The 21,349-nt window shown below is 53.3% G+C and overlaps 1 protein-coding gene across 2 annotated transcripts in view; it reads left to right on the top strand.

The window, feature by feature from the left end:
• Positions 1-21,349, top strand: part of TMEM104 (transmembrane protein 104) — a 63,171-nt gene that overhangs the window by 13,908 nt on the left and 27,914 nt on the right. The window contains exons 6-8 of one of the 2 annotated variants that reach the window (XM_010387646.2): positions 177-257; positions 3,839-3,938; positions 4,354-4,459. In XM_010387646.2, the coding sequence (XP_010385948.2) occupies positions 177-257; positions 3,839-3,938; positions 4,354-4,459 (287 nt within the window). Of the gene's footprint in view, positions 1-176; positions 258-3,838; positions 3,939-4,350; positions 4,460-21,349 lie in introns of both variants that reach the window. The other variant, XM_010387645.2, reaches the window with a different exon arrangement.

Consider the following 21,349-nt stretch of genomic DNA (forward strand, 5'->3'; position numbering starts at 1 on the left):
AAAAAAAAAAACAGATTGTGTTAAACCATGTCAAGCAGGAAACATTAGGAAAACTTTTCTCGAGTTTGGACACTTGGGTATTTCATGGTTTAGATAATTCAGTGAGGTCCACACCACCCTCTGAAGCTTTCCCCGTGAAAAACCACTTCCTCTTTGTTGTTCTTTTGGCTCCGCAGAGAAACGTGGATCTCCCAACCCATTTGAAATCACAGACCGGGTGGAAATGGGACAAATGGCCTCCATGTTCTTCAATAAAGGTAGAAGTCCTTTTGGGGGTGGGGTGTGGGGAAATGGGGAGCTGGTGCTTCCCTTCAGACCTGCGCCCTTGTAATGAGGGCTCCACCCTGACAGCCAGACCATGGGGCGGAGCAGGTGGTAGAGCTGCTCCCTCAGCACCTGGAAGCCACCTTGCTGACCTGTTTTCCTCGATTCCTCCCTCTCTGTGAGCATTAAAAACAAAGAGGCAGCTTCTTTAGCGGAAGGCAAGAACCCAAGGAAGCTACTCCAGCGGAGGTCAGGAGCCCCAGGCCGCTGCTCCAGCGGAGGTCAGGAGCCCCAGGCCGCTGCTCCAGCGGAGGTCAGGAGCCCCAGGCAGCTGCTCCAGCGGAGGTCAGGAACCTGAGGCAGCTACAAAAGAAGCTTTTTCCTTTTCCTGCAAAGGAAGCTGATGGAGGCCACTGATGGTTTTGCACCTCCTGCTTGATTGCCTCTGACCTTGCCCTCTTCTGGCCGATTCTGTCTAGAATAACACCTTCTGACAGCAATGGGATCTGCTACACGCACGCATGGGTCTGGTTTCCCAGTGGCCGGCAGAGGGCGCCAGGAGCCCACACCCAGGCTTGCCGAGTGAGACCGGAGCCCTGAAGTGTGCTGGTGAACCTGCTCCTTCCTGGGATCTGGCTACAACCATAAGGGAGCCACCCAACTCTGGGGTTGAGTTGTTGGGTGTTCCAGCGACATCTTATATCTCATGGCAAATCTGGTTCTTTTGGAATATGAGCTATTTAAGAGTTTAGTGGCCGGGCACGGTGGCTTATGCCTATAATCCCAGCATTTTGGGAGGCGGGCGGATCACTTGAGACCAGGAGTTGGAGACCAGCCTGGCCAACATGGTGAAACCCCATCTCAAGTGAAAATATGAAAGTTAGCTGGGCGTGGTGGTGCACACCTGTGGTCCCAGCCACACCAGAGGCTGAGGCACAAGAATCACTTGAACCCGGGAGGCGGAGGTGGCAGTGAGCCAAGATCACACCACTGCACTCCAGCCTGGGCTGCAGGGTAAGACCTTGTCTCAAAAAAAGAAAAAAGAGTTTAGTTTTAAATGCCCAGACCTGTTTATTTCCATTTCATTGAGCGTCACATTCTCAGTTCATCCTTCCCCTTGCAACTGTCTTGGAAGATTTTCTGCCCCTTTGTCAAAGCCCCATTTGTCGAGTGGGCTGCCCTACCAGTTCTTTCTAGTCTTAAATGTGGGTGCACTTAACTTAGAGCCAGGGGGGACTGTAGGAACTAGAATCTCCTTGACTGCTTTTAGGACATTAAGCATTTAGTTTGTCATTGGCAGGGCAATGTGATTATCAGCCAAAGGCCGCCCTAGGGCCTGGTTCACCCTCCCTGCTGGACCAACCTCACAGAGGGTTTTCAGAATTCAGCAAAACCAACTGGTCAGGTTCAGCCCACATCTGTGCTTCTCCTTTGTTCCATTTCTGTCCCTCCCGTCTCACCAGCCTGAGCAAGCATAAGCGTTTCCTCCTGGCAGCCACACAAAGTCCCCTTCCAAATGCAAGCTTTAAAATAAAGTGCACATTGGAAGGAAGACGCATGCCTTTTAAACCTCCTTTCTCATTTTCGGGTTCTGCAATCTGCCCTGATTTCTTTAAGAATTCTAGGAACCAGCAGTTTTGCCTTTTTTCCCCCCACCACAGACTAGACTCTTAATTTGCCCAAATCTAATGGAAAATAAAGACGTTTGTCTGAGAACAGCCTCACACTTAGAGGGAGTCTGCTTCTCTACCCCAGAGTTTCTCCAGCTCAGTCCTGTTGATGTTTGGGCTGGGGAATTTCTCGCTGTGGGCCTGTTCTGTGCGTGGCAGGGTGCTGAGCATCATCCCTGGCCTCTGCCTGCTAGTTGCCAGTAGCACCTCCTACTTATGACAGTCAAAACTGTCCTCAGCCATTGTCACATGTTCCCAGTAGGGTCTGGGAGGCAAAATCACCCCAGCTGAAAACCTCCGCTCTGCTTCATTCCTGATTCACAGACTGCCAGATTGTCATCTTCACCCTTGGTGGGGCTGTCTCCTCTCTAGGAGGCTCCCTTAGGGTCCCAGCTCATTTCTGGTAATCAGAAATTCGGGCCTAGCCATTGATGTCTTCTCAGGAAGTTCATTGATCCCTTATTTTGTGTCTAGTAATGAAGTTTATTGACCAGGGAGGGCCAATGGCAGTTTGTAAACAGAGCCCGAGTCCATTGGCAGGTGGAGGAAATGCTGGGAGTGGGGTGGGGGACAATGTGTCCCCTCAGAGCAGAAAGCAAGCTGGAGTGCAGGCTGTACCTGGAGCCTGGGCCTGAGTGACAGGCCAACCCCAGAGGCCACTAAGCTTGGACGTCAGGCTATCTGACATGTCAGGGAAGGACATGCCATATTCAAAAAGTGGGTGCTGAGGCCTCCTGGGTCCCCTTGAGGATCACGTTTTCTTAGTCTTTTCCCCGCCAGACTCTTAGGAACAGAGCTGACCTTACATGGCCCAGGAGTAACATGTCCTAGGCTTTCCCTTGGGGACCCTGCAGGCTCTTCTGAGCCACCAGGATTAAAAAGGAACTGTCACTTCATTTTTCTTTATGTTCTCAGAGAAACCAGCAGCTTGAGACATCAAAAACGTGAGCCTCAGTCTGAGCAAGGGTGGAGACTAGTTGTCTGGGCAGTAACCCTTAGTTTGTAGGGCCCTGCCACTCTTTTCAGAGCCATTGCACCTGGCCTTTCTAGCTGGAGTCATTTGTGGAAGATGGCCCAGGTGGGATTCTTCTCACCCTCACGAATTAGGAGACATTCATGGACTTGCCGGGGTCTTGAAACAAGTCTGATGGGATTAGGACTAGAGCCCTGTGTTCCCAACTTCTTGTTCAGCCTCCTGCTGGAGTGGGAGGGGACAAATGTCGCCTCTGCAGTGGGAGTGTCAGTGTCACAGCACTATCCAGAGACAGCGCTGTCCCTTGGGAGTGCTTCCCGTAAGAAGGCAATGGGCCTGTCTTGAGAACCATCTCCCCAACACACCAGACCACCATGTGCTTGGGATCAGTCAGATTCAGAATGAGGCACTTGGCCTTTGGAAATCCAGGGCTTTTTGCCCTTTGGATCCCAGCTTCAGAGAGCTGGGCTATTTTCCATCAACTTCTCTTTGCTTCAACTCTTTTAGTAGCAGTCTCTTGTCTTAGAGCCCGATGTTGGCTGACACCAGAGGGGGCCCCCAGCCCTGATGCACCCCGGGGGTCAGGCTCCTGACTCGGGGCATCTCTCCTCCCTCCTCACTCCCTGGCCATGCCAAGCCTCACACTCACCGTGCACCTGTCTGGCTTCAAAATCTCTCTGATCCTCCCAGCCTCGTTGAGTCCTCTCAGGTGAGAGTCATGAGCCGATCTGTCTCTTGTCAGCATCACAGTGTAGCCAGCCAGAAAAAGAAACAGGACTTTGAGGTCATTTTTCCACTTTTTGTAGAAAGTTAACAGCTCAGAGAACTGAAAGCTATGAAAGAGGTAGAGATTTAGTCAAAAAAAAAAAAAAAAAACAAATATGCAGACATCCCTTTGTAGCTCCCTGACTGATGGCTGTGTTCCTTTCAGTGGGGGTCAACTTGTTCTATTTCTGCATCATCGTTTACCTGTATGGGGACCTTGCCATCTATGCTGCTGCCGTGCCCTTCTCCCTCATGCAGGTGACCTGGTGAGTACCCTCCTGACCCCCAGGCTGGCAGTAGCCAAAGGGGCTTCCTCGGCCAGTCAGGGCAGAGCATCCAGGGGAGAAGCACCATGCCAAGTGAGTTCATTGCATCTAGGGAATGCAGATGCCCAGGCGCTTTTCTGCACAGACCACAGCCAGCCATGCTGTCTGTCTTTAGCTCATGTCACTGTCCCCTTCCCTGCCCCAGTAGGTTCCCACCAAGGGCTCCTGAGTCTCTGGGAAATGGTGCTGCAGGAACAAGGAGGGCGCGTCCTCAGAGATGCATCCTGCAAAGTGCTTTGTGAAAAGTCTGATTGTTGGTGCTCAGGCAGCTGTGCAGGGAGTGGCTTCTGTCTCCCCCAGCCCAGCCAGGCGGCCTCGCTGAGCCTGGGCCTGCTGTCATTCTTTTTATCAGCAGCGCCGCTGGCAATGACTCCTGCGGTGTGGAAGCAGACACCAAATATAATGACACCGACCGGTGCTGGGGGCCCCTGCGCCGAGTGGACGCCTACCGCATCTACTTGGTGAGTGTCTGTGCCTCTGTGGCCCCTGCCCCAGCCCAGCCTGGGCAGTTGAGGGCATCTGAAGTGCCTTTACTTCCAGGTAGAATCCCTTCCCCAGAGAGGAAGGTCTACCCTTCTCCACACTCTGGCTAAGCACTGGGGCCTTGGCCCCAGGCAGAAATGGATCGCATCACTAAGAGTGTAGCCCCCAAGGTTCCTGGCAGCAGGCCTCAAAGTCAAGCGTGGTTTGGAGTAGGCACTCAGGTCATAGCCAGATTCAGGACCTTGACTGTTCTAAACTGAGCTCAGGCTCTAGGGCCACCCTCAGCATAGTTCTCCAAGAGTGCCACATCTCATTTTTTCCAGAAACTTTCCATATTTTGACCTTACTCCTGGCTAGCTCAAGAGCATATGGTTCGATGCTGGGTCTGGCCGTAAACATCCTCTCCAGATAGGGAAGGGTCAGCCCAGCTCTCTTCCTATCTTCCCTCCTCTCATTCTCCCAGCGGACAAGAGAAGACGATGAATCTCCAGGCTCGTTCTTGATTGCTTTGTGCTGTTGGCGGGGGGCAGGGAGCTGAATAATATGCCAGACAGGTCCTGGATAATAAGATACAAAACCAGAGACAGTTATTTATCTCTGCCTACTTTCGGGGCGGGACTCAGACATGTTTTTCTTTAACTGTTGCAGTATCTGTTAATATTCTCTGCTTCCTCTTGGTCCTCCTCAGCCCTGACATAAATTTCGGTGTGCTAGGTGACACACAGTGTGACACGTGGCCACTTGGCTGATCTGGAGCAGGGAGGCAGGGACCAAGAGACAGTCAAGCTTTTCAGGGAGCTGGCCTCCCGACTTCATTATCCCTGTCTGAGGAAAGGTTTCCACAGGCCCTGCAGGGAATTTGGGGTTGGATTTGTTAACCCCAAGGGGACACTGAATGGTTTTTCTTGCCCTCCTAGTCCCACTCTACAGCCGTGCTGCAGGAGCCCTATGGCCTGGGCCGTGGAGAGGTTGGTTTTCCTCTCTGCATCTCTGGAGCAGTCAGCTAATGGTCGGTGTTTCTTCTGCACATTCATCTGTGGCTAGCAGTTTTTCTTTTAGTAGAGCTGCGTCCCTGATTCCTCCGTTGCAGGTCTGGTGGGAATTTGGTAGCAGGTTAATTGTCTGGCACCCTTCTCTACCTCCGCCAGCCTTGGGGCGGGAAAAGGCACCAGCATGGCAGCCGGAGGGGTGAGCCCAGGCACTAGCAGCACAGCTGAGGCTCGTTAGCCTCTTAGCACTCAACAAACCATGATTGATAAAATTAGCAGAGGTATTAGTAAGTGAAAGGCCCCATCTGGATCTCTAGCAGGGTAGATGGGCAGAAGGAGGGGATGGAGGATGGGGTTTGAGTGGCTCAGACAGACACGGTGGCCAATATTCAGGGCAGAGCAGCCATAGCAGAGCCAGTCTGGTGGGTCTTTGCTGGGGAGGCTGCTGGAATCTAAAGACCGTGCCAGGCAAACTCCCTGCCCACCAGCAAAACAGATACTGCGCGTTGGGAATATTGGCTGCTGCTATTTGCCTGATAAATTATTTAGAAGCATTATTCTTGCCTTGTTAAATGGTTCCCTCACTTATTCCTATAAACCTTCCACATGATGGAAGCCTCCCTCCCTGGATCTCAATAACTCTCTGACCGAACAGAAGGAACCCTTCAGGAAAACAGACGGGCATTAATTACTGCCTTCATCTCCCAGATATTGCACTTATAACTCATAGAGCTAATTGTCATCAGAGCCTGCAAAAGCCACGAAAACAGGAAGCAGAGGCCGCAGAACAGGAGTGGAGACCCTGACTGCCCACGAGAGCCTTTTTTTTCTGGGCTGGTGACAGTATCCTTCCCCCGTAGCCCAGTCCCCTCCTGGGGGCTTCTGTTTGCTCAGAGGCTTTTGGTTTGCATGGGCTCTTCTACCCAGTTTGGAGAAACAAGGCAGATGGGCCTTGGCATTGTCTCAGAAGTCACTTCACAGTTTTGCATGTGGCTCCCAGGGTGTGAAGTTCTGCAGAACAGTAGCCTGCTGTTCCCCTGACCCCGAACTCTGGTGCTTTCTTTGCTCTGCAGGCCCTTCCCCTCCCTCAGTGAGTTGGAAGGGGCAGAGTGACTGGCGGAAGAGGTTGGCAAAGATGTGTGTGTCCTCCCTCAGTCCTGAGCTCTCCTGCAAGTGATGATGGCATCTTCCCCTCCCAAGTCTGACCTGCAGGGCTTATCCCTGTGTGTCTTTGCAAAGGTCAGGGGAGTTAGATTCCATCAACTGGCCCCTTGGGCCCCAGAGGAGGAGGGCTGTGCTTACCCGCTGCCCCCTGGTCATTCTGTTTCAGAAGATTGTCCGTCCCTTCTAGGGACGCCACGCTACCTTTTACCACCAGCTGTTTCTGATTTTACTGCCACCCAGACTTCACTCAAAGTGTTCAGCAAGGCAGCGAGCAGGTCAGGGGAGGATTGAAAGCACCTCCCTACTCTGCACACAGATCTTGTTTGTCTCAGGTAGATGAAGCCCCTACCCAGCCTGCATTTTTAAAAGGGCCTACTAATAACCGCTTCTTCATTGCCATTCTGCAACAGTAGTTCTGGGGGACAGAGATACAGACTTTTATATTGTAGTCTAACTTTCAGAAAGCCTTCTGGAAGCGATTCTTCTGCGTCTTCCCAGGAATGCTCCTGAGATGTACACGCACAGTGAGAATCCTTGCTGTAGTAACTGTCTCCAGGGCTGGCCTGTGTGTAGCATCATGATTACTTACAAAAAGGGAGATGCTTCTACCAGCAGCTCCCAGTGACCTCCCAAAGCCCTTGACCTTCGCCAGTGGAAAATTCCAACCCCCCTCCTGTGCCTGACGACCCTTGTCCGTATCCTGTGCTTCCCGGCGCAGCTGATATGCGTCACTTTCTCCCTCTCCTTCCCTGGAGGAGCCACAGAGCAGGGTGTCATAGGGCGCAGGTCCCCTGAATTACTGGCTGCTTCAGTGGGCTCTCTGGGGTGTCCCAGCAGGCCACTGCAGCTGGAGCCAGCGGTGACCTCTGCCCTGTTATTAGAGCCCGTGAAGATTATCATCAGGATCCTCTATCAGCTGACCTTGGATTCTCAGGCACCCACCCACCCATCCCTCCTGCTCTTTTGAAAAATCAAATGGGAATGTGCGAGATGCTCCAGCTCTTTCAAACGGGTAACCTTGCCTCCAGGCTAGGGAACGTCTCAGGATTCTTTCTGCAGTTTCTCCGGCTTTGGTAGGCAACACAGTCAGAAGTTGGCATTTCATTCCTTCCTCTACAGCATGAAGGGGCCAGGGGCCCTTGGTGAGGTGATAGGATTGTGTATGAACCAGTTCTGTTTGGGACTCAGACTGTCCCAAGTGTCTGGGACACAGACGTGTGTCACTCTCCCCTGGGACCAAGGGCACTGCCCAGCACCTTTGTTGCACTTCCTCATTCCTGCATCACCTCCCAGCCGATATTCCTGTCCCCTGCCTGGACCCATCCCTCCTATAGAGAGTCAGAGGGAAGCAGTGGTCAGAGGGGACAGTGGGGACTCCCAGGTGCTGAAAGCCTCTCACCGTTAGGCAGAACAAGCAGCATCCACCGCTCACAGGTGGACAGATGCTGCTGGGTCGCAGGTGGCCCGGCAGGACCTGGCCAAACAGAGCCGGGAGCGCAGATGGCAGAGTGGAGCTTATGCCTGGCTGGAGACCCGGCTGCAAACTGGCTGTGTTGAGCAGGGGGCCCCTCGTTGGCTGTCCTGGGACAGGACAAGGTCACCCTGGCCTGCTATCCTGCCTTGAACACAGGAGCTGTGAGATCCACCTCCAGGGCACAGGTGACTCAGGAGAGGGATACAGCCTGCAAGTGCCTGGCCAGTACCCTGTCACCCCTTGTGACAGAGAGAGTCTTCCCAAGCTCCCTCCAGATACCCCCTTGAAGAAGTGGAGGGCCAGGGGGATTTCTATCTGCTAGCCTCTCTTCCTAGAGGGTGAGATCAGTCTCAGATTCAGGCTCACGTTGACACCAGAAGGGTCAAGGGTCCTTCCAGGCCTTCGCTCCAGCCCTGTTTTCTCTCGCTCTGCCAGGATTCCATCTTGGCTCCCTCTCACTTGGCAACACTGGCCTTTGTCCGTTTGCAACACTTAAAATGGTGTGCAGTCCCCATTTCAACACCAAATGGCTTCCTCCTAAAATAGTACCACTCAAGGAGAAAATATCCTTTTCGTGAGGGTGGAGAGGGAGTGATGTGCCCGCCTGGCAGTGCCATGCGTGCCGTGAGTGTCCCCACCCTCCCACGGTTTACCTTGCATCAGTGTAGCGCATACCAGTGACTTCTGACTCCCAGTCACACAGTAAAGTACACAGTGTCATCCCATTTCACAGTGGGGAAACTGACTGAGACGGGAGCTTCCTGGGATCCTGGAGCTGAAGCAGACAGACAACAGCTCAGCTCTTTGGCCTCTCAGCTCTGTCCTGCCCTGGTGACACAGGCTTGCTCCACTTGCCTGAGACTCAGTTCCATAGGCTCCGCTTTGGGGGTGGTCCCCACTGCCATGTGCAGGCCAGGGCACAGGGCACCTGTTATCAGCCCTGGGAACCTGACGTTTTCAGGCAGTTGGGGTGACACAGCTGAGCATGTTCCCTGGTGAGTGAGCACCTTTGCACGTCTGCCCATCATTGTCACCGACTTGATTGATGCCCCGTCTGCCTTGGTGCCCCTCGCTCCTAGATAGCAAGGCCAGCTTTTCCTGGGCACTCAAGTAGTGTTGGAATTAAGTGCCTCTTCCCAAGGACACTTCCTTCCCCTGCCATGGTCTCTGTTCTTCTAGCGTCAGCCACTGTGCCCTGGGGCTGTGGCATCTGCTAATAAGTGGGTCAACGCTGCCTTCACTTGAATATTTATTCTTACCAGTGCTGGGGCAGGAGGTGGCTTAGAGGCCTTCAGGACCAGTGAGGAAGGAAAATTAGTGAAGCAGCAAGTTTTAGGAGCAGCAGTGACTTCACCGGACTTGGAGACTCTGGGGACACTGTGCCACCTGCCTCCCAGGCACCACTCCTGTTGCTTTCAACATGAGTGGTGCCCCCAGAGCACAACTCCAGTAGAACACAGGTGAACACTGCCCCCAGGTTTGTGCAGCGTTGAGCTGGGGATTGGAGTGAAGCGCAGTCAGACAGCAAAGGTGACCCGGGTAGGGCCCGGCAAGAACGTGGACAGGATAAGCGAGCTGTCTCTGGGAGGAGTCTAGTGGGTTGGCCCATCTAGAAACGGAATGCAGGAACCTCAGCCCAGAAAGCAGACAGCCTGTCAAGAGTGTCCCTTCCTGGGCGACATCCACCCTCTCGTCTGGTTTGTGTGAGTTAGGACTCAGCCTCACACCAAACCAAGACGAGTCAGGAGGAGACTCCAGGATACCTGGAGGGGGAAGGGTGTTGTTTCCAGGGTCAGGGACATCCAAGTGCCTCCTTCATAGGATGGTGACCATGTGGGGGCTCACTGGGGTGACCCGTGAAGTCCATCTTTCCTTTCCTTTTCTTTCTCCTCCCTCCCAACGCACCTCTTGTCAGTTCCTCCTCATTCAGTTCTGGAGACTCTAGAAAGGTCGGGTTTGTTTTGCCTTTCACCCTTTCCTCCCCTCTCGCCTGTGGAGAGATGCCCGTCACACCTGGTGGCACCGCAGGTGCGCTGAGTGCAGTCGTTCTAACCCGTGCCCACCACCGCCAGGAGCTGGACTCGGTGAGCCTTCAAGGTGTCTTCAGCCAGCTTTGGTGTGGGGTTGTGAGCCCCTAAGATGCGTGTCCCAGGTCCTGTGTGTCCCGCACATGCTGAGCTTTCTGCAGTCATCCCATGAGACTGGGTTTCAAGGAAGAATGAATTTCTTCCCCACACCCCAAAAATGTACGTGCCCATACCCGCTACCCAAGCAGAGCTGGGAATCTAATGCTGGGTGAACTCTTAACTTCAGGCAGTGACCGTGCTCAGACTGAAATGGTGACCTCAGAGGATTAGCTTGTCTCTTTCTTTTTCAAGGAAATCAATAATACAGGGACAGGCCTGTGTTGTTCTTGCTTGCTTGCTTTTTTTCCTGAGGAGCTGTCTATATATCTTAGACCAGGAATGGCTTCTTGTCCTTCCATGTGCTTTCCATCTCCCTACCCCAGCCCTCCCTAAATGAAAGTCAGGTTGCCTGTCACTCACTCCCACACTGCAGCTTGTCTCTCTAACTCCTAGGCAGGGACAGCGTGAGCCCCCACCACCCCACCCATTCCTCCGCCACTGCTGCTCCTGTCTGAGCAAGACCCCTGTCCCTCCTTTCTTCCCCGAGTTGCCCCAGCCTATCCCCTCACCTCGCTGAGGACACTTAGGTGACGCCTCCCTGTGGCTGCCTCCTTCACCCTCACCCCAGTGCCCATGCTTTCTCCTGCTCAGTGAGAGGGTTGCTGTTTTTGTTTTTAATGTCACTCTCAGGGACGTGGGTTCAGTTGACTGGCATTATGCCCACCATCCCTCACGCCCCATGACCTGTCCCCACTTTGGCCAATACCTGTGCGCCAGTTGAGAGGACGATGCCTAGTCCCCTGTGCCACTGCCTCCATGGTCTCAGTACAGGTGCCAGACTGGGGGACTCGGGGTCACAAGGCAGCAGGCAGTGGCTTCTTCCCCCACCACTCCCTTCCCCAGCTTGGAAGCTGCTCATGGGCCTCCGTCGAGGTCCTGAGGGGTGACGGGATCTTACATTCTTGCTTCTGAGCTGGTAACTGACCTAGTCCCTTCACAGGATGTCAGTGGGGTGTCTCTGGCCCTGGTAGAATGTGCAGGTTGGGTATCCCTTCCCCAAAATATTTGGAACCAGAAGCGTTTCTGATTTCAGATTTTCTTCAGATTTTAGAATGTCTGCATTATACTTACAGTAGAGCATCTCAAATCCAAAATTCCATGTTCCAATGAGCATTTCCTTTGAGGATCGTGTCAGTGCTCAAAAAGTTTCAGATTTTGGAGCTTTTCAGATGTTGGATATTTGGATTTGGGGTGCTTAGCCTAAACCATATTTCCTTTTTTTGAGACAGAGTCTCACTGTCGCCCAGGCTGGAGTGCAGTGGCACAATTTTGGCTCACTGCAAGCTCCGCCTCCCGGGTTCTCGCCATTCTCCTGCCTCAGCCTCCCAAGTAGCTGGGACTATGGGCACCCGGCACCATGCCCAGCTTATTTTTTTTTTTTTTTTTTTTGTATTTTTAGTAGAGACGGGGTTTCACCATGTTAGCCAGGATGGTCTAGATCTCCTGACCTCGTGATCCACCCACCTTGGCCTCCCAAAGTGCTGGGATTACAGGTGTGAGCCACTGCACCCAGTCTAAACCATATTTCTTTACCCCTATCTCATTGTCTGTAAAATAATGAGTACAGCCTTGCAAAGACCACCTGCCCACAGCAAGCCAGTTTTACTCCCAGGCACGCGGGGAAAACGGCAGTGTAACTTACCTGGTTGCTCATCCCTCACCCTACCACCATTCACCAATTTACCCAGGAAGTGAATGGAGATGGGAAATGATCTGTTGCCATGACCTTGACCCCCACACACCCACCATTCTTAACTCCTAGGAACCCCATTATATGAAAATCCAAAGGTATAAAATAAATTGGGAGGGTAGTTACTTGTTACGAAGTGATTCCTTACTTTACAGAAGGATTTGCTTCAGATTTTTCTTAAGTACTTAGTTTCCCTAGTGTATTTAAAATGTTATTCTGTGAAAATCCAGCATTTATAAAACAACTTTAGGATCCCTTCTCTTGTGTAAAGGGAGGTATCTGTGTATTCATATGCAAAGGTGCAGAACCCCAAAGCCCAGTTCATGTTGCTGGAGAAACAGGCAGACAGGGCTTGGGGTGGATATCATAGGCAGCCCACCTGAAAGAGGTAACCAGCAATGCCCCTTCCCCTCTCCCCATCCACATCCCTGAGCTGGGAGAGCTCCGCGGAGCCTGATAAGTGTATACCCGAGCCCCACACCTGTGCACAGGCCAATTTGGTTGGGAAGCTTCCAAGTAGGGCTCCGTGGGGGAGTATCCATTCCTGCTGGGGACCTTCTGCGCTGAGCTTTTTCAGGACTGTTTCTTTGCAGGTCTCATACTGATCCCAGTCAGACCCCGAGCTCAAGGCTTGAGCCCTCCTTGTTTGTGAGTGGTGCAGTCAGGGATAAAAACCCGGTGTGCCTCACTTCCCAGGCTACCTGGGCTGATCCTGGCCACTGACCCGTGTGTTCACACGCATTTCCTGTCATTCCCCTCGAGAAACTGAGCCCCGGGCAGACTCCCAAAGCTCAACAGCCCAGTCCGTCCCACACTCTGCACCCCCTCTGCTTCCAGGACTCCCATTTCTGGGCAAAGAACTAAAAATAATTTTATTATATTTGTTAAGGGTACATCCCAGTTGTTGATTTCAGATCTCTCCCTGCCACCTTTTTTTATTTTTTATTTTTTTCTTCATTTCACAAAAAAAAAGTACCAAAAAACCTCCATAGTCTGTGGAATCTAGCAACCTCCCAGTATTTTGAAAGTAACGTGGAATGTTCTTAAATATTTTGTGCTAACTAAAATGAAAACTGTATATGCCAAACTGTTTTTCTTCTGCTCCGTGTCTGTCTGCTCCTTTTATCCTGTAGATCAGTCTGTGGCATTTGTGGTGGCCCTGCCAAGTTTTGTGAGGCTGTGCTATTCCCTGAACGATGCTTGCTCTGTTACAGGGTGCATATCATAAGCAGAACCTGATGTCTTTCTAAATAGCGCTCCAGGGCCCTAGCAGTAATTGTTTAATTAAATAAAGCACTCACTCTAAAGTAATAGCCATGATCCTCCATGTGGCCGGTGTCCCAGCCAGCAGTGCTGGCCCTGCACACTGGCTCAGAAGCAGCACCTGTGTGCAGAGAAGAAATAGCTGAGTGTGCGCTCTGCAGTGCACCCTGGCCTTGAGAGGAGCCACAGAACCCCAGAGGGTTTACAGCCAGCAGAGAGGTGCGAGGGACTCAGCTATGACGGCCCTTACACAGAGCTGAACGATTAGGGTGCATGTTAATGATGATATCGGATGAATTAGCATAAGCCCAGATGTCTTGTGGATTCACTGACAGTGGACCAAGGAACATTTTCATAAGCCTCAGGTACAAAGGAGGCACTGGGGTTGTGGCAGCAGATACCCCATGTGAGTGTGACTCTAGAATGGTCATGAGCCTCCGCAGGGCATGTGTAGTTTGGCTGTGGCAAGAACTTCCTTCAACCATGGATTGAGACATTTTCTGAACACCTTGATGGGAAGAGAATGCAGGGCCCTGTATCGGGTATTGGGCGCTGGCTGAGGCTGGGAGGCCTCTGCAGTCTGTGATGTCCAAGCAATTGTGGCACCTTCTCCCACACTACTGCAGGGAGGCTGTGCTTCACCTGAGAGGCAGGTGAACAGTCTCTGGGAGCACTTCCCAGCTGGTCCCCTTCCTTTGGATCAGGAAAGTGTTTCTGAAGATCTGGTTGCCCGACCACTGGCACAAGAATGCCTTCGGGCTCTTCATAAAAATGGAGATTCTTGGGTCCTGCGCCAGGCCTGATGCAGCATATGCTAAGGCCATGGGGCCCAGGAATCTGCATTTCCAACCAGTTCTGAGGAGAATTCTGTGTGCTCTTCCCTTTGAGAAATCCTGCTGGTGCAGACCTCTGAAAGTGATGAAAGGTGTCCCAGGGAGAGGCCCACTCTGGTCTTCCTTCAAGAACTGCTTCCCACCGCACTGTGGTGGAGACAGCTGTCAGGGTCTTCCCGTGCCAGCCTCTTGCAGGGAAAGGAGAGGGGCTGGGCCATCCACAGGTCTCTGGCCTGGTGCTGCCACGTCCTGGAGTCCACACCTAAGGCGCTGCTAGAGAGAAGAGGGGCTCTGCATGCCCACTGGCTCGGGGCTGCTTTGTCACCTGCGGCTGACAGGTACCTCCCATGTCCCTAGTGGGTGATGCTCTAGGCTTCCCCTGCAGCTTCCTCTGAAGCTGCTGGTTGGGGGCTCTAGACCCCACAGCGTGCCAGCTCCCCGGAGAGGGCGTCTCACTCTGACCCCCGACTAGGGAGGAAGCTGGGGGCTTGCTGATGTCACTTCTCAAACCCACTTCAACACAGCTTGTTAATCAGCCAGCTTGATGTGCCGTCTCCCCTCCGTCCCGCCTCCAAGGTTACTCAGTTCCTGGTCTATTTCGAGGCCAGACGTCAGCAGAGAAGGGGTGGAGCCAGCTGGGCCTGTGCAGCCCTCTCTGCAGGGCACCCGTGTTCTGGGCACCTGACTTCCTTCCCTCCCTCGCTTCCTCCAGCTCCTGCTGGAGCGTTCCCACTGCCATTGCTCTTCCTGCGCCGAGAGCATGGACCGAGGAAGGGAAGATGCCGAGAGTGTCTCAAGCGATCACCTGGCACCTCTCCTTGAGTGACGCACAAGCTCCGGGCAGCAGAGGGCGATGGCACTGCCTCCTCCTGTTCCCAGGGCAGGGCTGGGAATTGACAGCAAGACTCTGGGCACCAAAAGCCATCAGATGCCAGCTGGTTACTGGAGACGCAAGCGGCCTTGGGTTCCAAGGTCCGTGGGCACACGCATCACCACCACTGAATGTTCTGAGCAGTTCAATTCCTGATAGAATCAGGTGGTTGGAGATGTGGGTGTTTTTTCCCAAGGAAACTGAGGGGCTAGATTGATGGCCCGGAGGGTCCCCCATCCTCTGTCACTCACGGCACAGCCCACCTGTTCCTCTCACGCCCTCTTGTTCTTAGGATCTGTGAGGACCAAGTTGACCCCTAGCCTGGCCCCAACAGTGGTAGCCCAGCCCCCAGCAGTTATGTGGCCAAGCAAGGATTGCCCCAGCCTTCTCACTGGTATAAGATAGTGGTATACTGTGACCCAGGCTAACCCAGGCCCAGCATCTCAAGGCACAGCCGTCAGGGAGAATAATGCTGTGTACCCATCCCCTCCCTCCTCCTTGACATCCAGCATAAATACTAAAAGAGCTGTTTTTGTAGAGAGATCTCAAGAGCTAAAACATGATAGCCAGTAAACCACGCCCGTAGTGCCCAGAGAAGTTTTAGTCCTTGCATCTGTTAATTCGGCCGAGGAGAGCCCGGAAGAGACGTTATCATGCTCTTCAGAACTGCCAAACCCTCTAGAAGAGCCCTGTCTTTCCTCACAGTTCCCATTTTCCTCCTGCCATGAGGAAGAAAGGCTTCTCTAGAGCCTGCCCTAAAAAGTGGGCATCCCTTGCTCTGTCTCCCATCAGGTTCCCTGGGAGGGCCTAGGATGGCCTTTTCACTCCTCTGTCCCAATAGGATGGGAATGAACTTCCCTGATCTCCGCCTACCCCTGTCTATACTCCTAGTTCAAAGGATCAAAGTCCCTTTTAAAAACCTCATCATGGCTGGGCGCGGTGGCTCAAGCCTGTAATCCCAGCACTTTGGGAGGCCGAGACGGGCGGATCACGAGGTCAGGAGATCGAGACCATCCTGGCTAACACGGTGAAACCTCGTCTCTACTAAAAATACAAAAACTAGCTGGGCGAGGTGGCGGGCGCCTGTAGTCCCAGCTACTTGGGAGGCTGAGGCAGGAGAATGGCGTAAATCCGGGAGGCGGAGCTTGCAGTGAGCTGAGATCTGGCCACTGCACTCCAGCCTGGGCGACAGAGCGAGACTCCGCCTCAAAAAAAAAAAAAAAAAAAAACTCGTCATGTTAGGAGGGGTGTCCCGCCCCAGGGCTCCATGACTAGGGACAGCCTGTCACAGCCCCCACCCTGGTGTTCAGACCCAGCCCCTCACAGCAGAACTGCCCCAGGGTCATGAAGGTTTTCTGTGTCAACCCTGACTTTAGGTCAGTCTGATTGCCATCTCTCTGCTTAAAACCCTGTAGAAGCTCCTCTTCAGAAAGCAAAGTCTAAACTCCGTCACATGGCATGGTCTGCCCCAGTCTCATTCTGGAGCCTTCTCTCTCTCCCAGACACCCCCCACCCCGCCACCAGTGTCTTCCCCAGACGTCGAGTGCTTTCACGTTCTGGCCCACCACGTGCCTGTGCCTTGCTTTGGAGTCAGAGAAGCGTTCCCCTAGTCCGCACTGAGCTCAGGGCCCCTCTTCCCCCACCCCTTGCCATGGCGTTATTTGGGCTTTTATGATTATTCCGTTCCTTGGCCTCATTGTGAGCTCCTCTAGGGCACGGGCTGCATTTCATTCACCTTTCCATCTAGAGCCAGCGTGGCCCGTCACAGCACGGTTGCTTCCCGAAGGTTGGAATAAGGAAAACTGCTTACAGGTGGATGCCACTGCTGGGCCTGTGGTGGGGCATTGGCACACATCCCTCCCCTGGGCCTTGGCCTGCTGGTGGCCAGAGCCCACCATAGCTAGTGGCTGCTGCTCCGGTGAGACAGACTCATGCACAGCCGGCCCCTCCTTTCCCAGCGGGCGGGTCATCCTCTGGTCCTCGCTGCCAGGACAAGCTTCCCCTCCGCAAGGGCCAGGGCACCCCATCTTTGGGGGGCAGAAGTGGAAGGGAGCAGCTGGAATCCATCCACTACCATGAAGTCACAGACGGCTCGCCACCCATCTCCTTCTCCGCTACCACCAATTTGCATCTGAAATTTGGACAGTGACAGATTAGAGTAGGCGCCAGCTCCAGAGACAAGGCTGTTCCTCACGTCCCACAGCCTTGCGCACATGCACCCTCTGCCCCACCCCAGCTCCTCACGTAACATCTGTGAAGCTCTCCTAGGTCAAGGTCAGAACCCATGGTCTTTTCACCTGGACTGTGCAGCTGCTAGATTCCGTGGCCCTCCGTCAGGCTTGTGAGGAGCCGGGCTGTCCTCTATAAACCCTGATGGCTCATAATCATTAGGCAAATGACTGTGTGGGTTTTCCACAATATTTATCTTCCCCTCCCCACCAAACCACAAGGGTTGCAGCTCTGGCATCAAATACTTGGAACTCTGCCCACCATCGGGTACCATCTGGCTTTTCAGCCGAGAAAGAGCCCACACAGGCAGGCAACTTGTCCTCCAGTGAGAGGGTGAGGGAAGCACCAGCCAGGCCAGGCCAAGGCCACTGGGCCAGCCCAGTCCTCCTGCCCTGAAGGCGCCAGCCTTGAGGCCAGCCTTGAGGGGGCCACAGAGTGGATGGCAGAGGAGACAGCCCTTCCATCAGGGTGTAAGCAAAGGAGGCAGTTGAATGCTCTCAAGAGGGACCGGGCTTTGACTGCAGATAGCCTGGTTCAAATCCCTGCCGCATCCAAGTAGTGTAAGGTTTGGGACAAATGAATCCCTCTCAACCTCAGTTTTCTAAAGTGGAAACAGTCACCAAGGCACAGGTGTCGGCAGGGAGGAGCTCGCCTTGGAAGATGCCATCCTGCCTGGGCACTCTGGTCGTGCCTGGCAGTGCCAGTCCACTTGCTGGTTCAGAGCCTAGTCTTCCCTGCCCCGGGGCAGAGCCTTCTCTAGAATGACAGACATCAGTCTCAAGTCTCTTGGAAAGCTTGGAGAGCTTGGGAAGGTAGAGAAAGGTGTCACATTCAGGGGCTGGGCTCTTGCCACCAGCATCCCCTCAGTGTGAGCCTAATACCAGCTCCCAGCTGGAAGCTTGGAGACAATAGGCAGGGTATTACCAGGTGTGTGGACTCCTCCTGGTTCCAAAGTTGGGTGGAGTGTGCTGCCTGGGGGCCACAGCATGTGTTCTGGGCAGACACAGGCTCCTTCCTGCAGCGGCCACAGTTTCCTGGCAAGTCACAGCCAGGCTGCCCACCCAATGCAGCGGAGCCCCCAGTGGGTCATGGCAGTAGGCTCCCTCCCAGGTGGCGCCTTCCCCCACATGCTTCCCACACACGGGCTCCTATGAGCCACACTCTTCCTGATAGGAAGCTTCCTGATGTTCCTTTTTTACCATCAAGGGGTTAGAGAGAAGATGCTCATTTTGTTGCCTCCCAGAGCTCCAGTAAAGATAGGTTACAAACCTCAGGTCTCGAACTAAGAAATTCAGCATGTCATTTAAGTAGGGGTACGGAGTGTTCAGAGGAGGTGGTTCAGAAAAGGAAGTTATGTGGGTTTTTCTTGGCTCTGTTTCCACTTGCCTTAAAAAGGGGGAAGCAGAGGTTTGAGGAAGGGACCTGGGAAGTTTTCAGCTGTCAAACATTCAAAGGCGGCTCTTCAGCCAGTGTTCGGGGAGTAACAGCAAACCCAAGAACTGCCTTCCAGATGCCACTGGTTGTCTCCTTGCTGTCAGGGCTGAGCCTCAGAGCAGACTCCCCCAGGCTCCTCAGGAGTCGTGAGCGATGCCCCAGTGGCTCTGGACTGTCCCGTGCTGTCCAGCTCTCCCTGTCTTTCTCGGAGCCAGCACAGGGGAGTCCAGGGAGCTCTCATCCCATGTAGCCTGCGTCACAGCTGCCATGGGACGGCCAGGCTTCCAGAGCGGGTGCTGCTTCAGTTCTGTGCGGGAAGCTCTCACACATCCCCTTCGTGCTGCCTCCTTCCCAGCCACAAACAGGCTAACATTGCATCCTGGGAGGTGGTGTTCTGGACCTGCAACAGCTCAGGCAGGCGGTGCACCAGAGCTGCTTGAGAACCCTGGCTCCCCAGGTCCAAGGGGTAACATTGCATAAAAGAGACCATCCATCCACCTTTCCCCTGGTTTATTTCTCCCTGAAATCATTCTTCCAGGCTCCCCAGCATCAGAGTCAAATAAATTTGCACAAGTATCTGAGCAGAGGTAGCACAGGCGCCCCACTGTTGGCCAGTCTGTACCTGTACCTAGAAGGTGCCCAGAGTTCATCCTTATCTCCGCTAGCCGGACAGAGAGACAGGTCTTTCCTCCCGACCAGCCCCTGGTTGCTGAGCTCCTGCTGCATGGATTTGGTTTCTTTTCTCTGCTTTGTAGCTTGGTGGCCGCTTTAGAACACCCTGCTGGGACCTTCATTTTTGGTTCATGATTGAGTCTGTCTGGAGGCTCAGTGTCCTCCCACCTTTGGGAAGAGCTATAGATCATCCGTCTCTCCACTCACTCGTTCAGAATGAGGCTACCAGCTTGGCGTGAGCAGCCATGGTTTTCTACTGAAGAAGGTGGTGACCCAATGACAAGATGCATAGAGCTGACCTCTAATGCACAAGGGGCATCCACTTCTTTCAAGTCATCTGGGCGTCAGCCATGAATTCTATCTTCAGTCATCACCTGAATCTTTCAAACTTGGAGTCTATTCAGCAGGCATATCCCAAGGACCTTCTAGTTGAAGGGTTTGGGAAGATCAGGGGGAGCCAGGAACAAGGGACCATGGTAACTTGTTCAAACAGTGCCTTATGGCAGATGTTGGGCTGACACTAATCACTGCTGCAGAGAGGGACGTGCGCTGAGGGAGGCAGCCGGCCTCCACCTGTCCTCATTACTTAACCCTCCATCAGGTACACAGTATCTGAGAACTGGCGGGGGAAAGATCGGCACTGTCTGTCATGCTTGGGTTGGTGTCTAGAACCCACCAAACAGCCTGTCCTGGCACAAATCCCATCCCTTCCCAGGCTCTGGATCAGCCCATTCCTGGGCTGGTCTTCAGGAGGGGTGCTGCTCACCCCCTGCCCTGTTGAGAACGTTTTAGGAAGCTCATCCTTATATAGTTCCTTGTGAAAGTGCGGTCATCCGCAGAATTCGGACGACCTCCTCTAGATGGCATGGTGCCTCTCGTCACAGAGTTTTGGCAAATAAGCCGTGAAAGTGGTTCGTGGGATTTGGTACACACAGGCTGCCGACATGGTTTCTGACACGGCTCCTGCTCTCTTTCTCTGGCAGACATCTTCTGCACGGTGAATGATCCTCTGTGTTTCGTCAGAAGAACTTGGACTGTCCTAACGAGCATTTGTGCTATAGTTGAACTTGGGCGGAGATCATGGAAGTCAAATGAGAATAGTACTAGGGCTGGGCAACATGGCTTAAGCCTGGAATCCCAGCACTTTGGGAGGCCAAGGAAGGCAGATTGCTTGAGCTCAGGAGTTTGAAACCAGCCTGGGAAACATGGTGAGACCCTGTCTCTACAAAAAAATACAAAAATTAGCCAGGTATGGTGGCACATGCCTGTAATCTCAGCTATTCAAAAGGCTGAGGTGGGAGGATGGCTTGAGCCTAGGAGGTCAAGGCTGCAATGAGTCATGATCACACCACTGCACTCCAGCTTGGGCAACAGAGCGAGACCTTGTCTCAAAAAACCAAAAAACAAACGAACAAACAAAAAAAATGCATTTGGACCATAGTTGAACTTGGGCGGACCTCATGGAAGTCAAATAAGAATAGTAGAATTGTGGCCAGGCGCGGTGGCTCAAGCCTGTAATCCCAGCACTTTGGGAGGCCGAGACGGGCAGATCACGAGGTCAGGAGATCGAGACCATCCTGGCTAACCCGGTGAAACCCTGTCTCTACTAAAAAATACAAAAAACTAGCCGGGCGAGGTGGCGGGCGCCTGTAGTCCCAGCTACTCGGGAGGCTGAGGCAGGAGAATGGCGTAAACCCAGGAGGCGGAGCTTGCAGTGAGCTGAGATCCGGCCGCTGCACTCTAGCCTAGGTGACAGAGCGAGACTCCGTCTCAAAAAAAAAAAAAAAAGAATAGTAGAATAGTATCGGGGGGCAGTCATGGTGGCTCAGGCCTGTAATCCCAGCATTTTGGGAGGCCGAGGCAGGCAGATCACTTGAGGTCAGGAGTTTGTGACTAGCCTGGCCAACATGGGTGAAATCTTGTCTCTACTAAAAATACAAAAATTAGCAAAGCGTGGTGGCATACGCGGCTGAGGCAGGACAATCGCTTGAGCCTGGGAGGTGGAGGTTGCTGTGAGCCAAGATCACACCACTGCACTTCAGCCTGGGCGGCAGAGTGAGACT

The sequence above is a fragment of the Rhinopithecus roxellana genome, chromosome 19, assembly GCF_007565055.1.
Source record: "Rhinopithecus roxellana isolate Shanxi Qingling chromosome 19, ASM756505v1, whole genome shotgun sequence".
Classification (NCBI taxonomy): Eukaryota; Metazoa; Chordata; class Mammalia; order Primates; family Cercopithecidae; genus Rhinopithecus; species Rhinopithecus roxellana.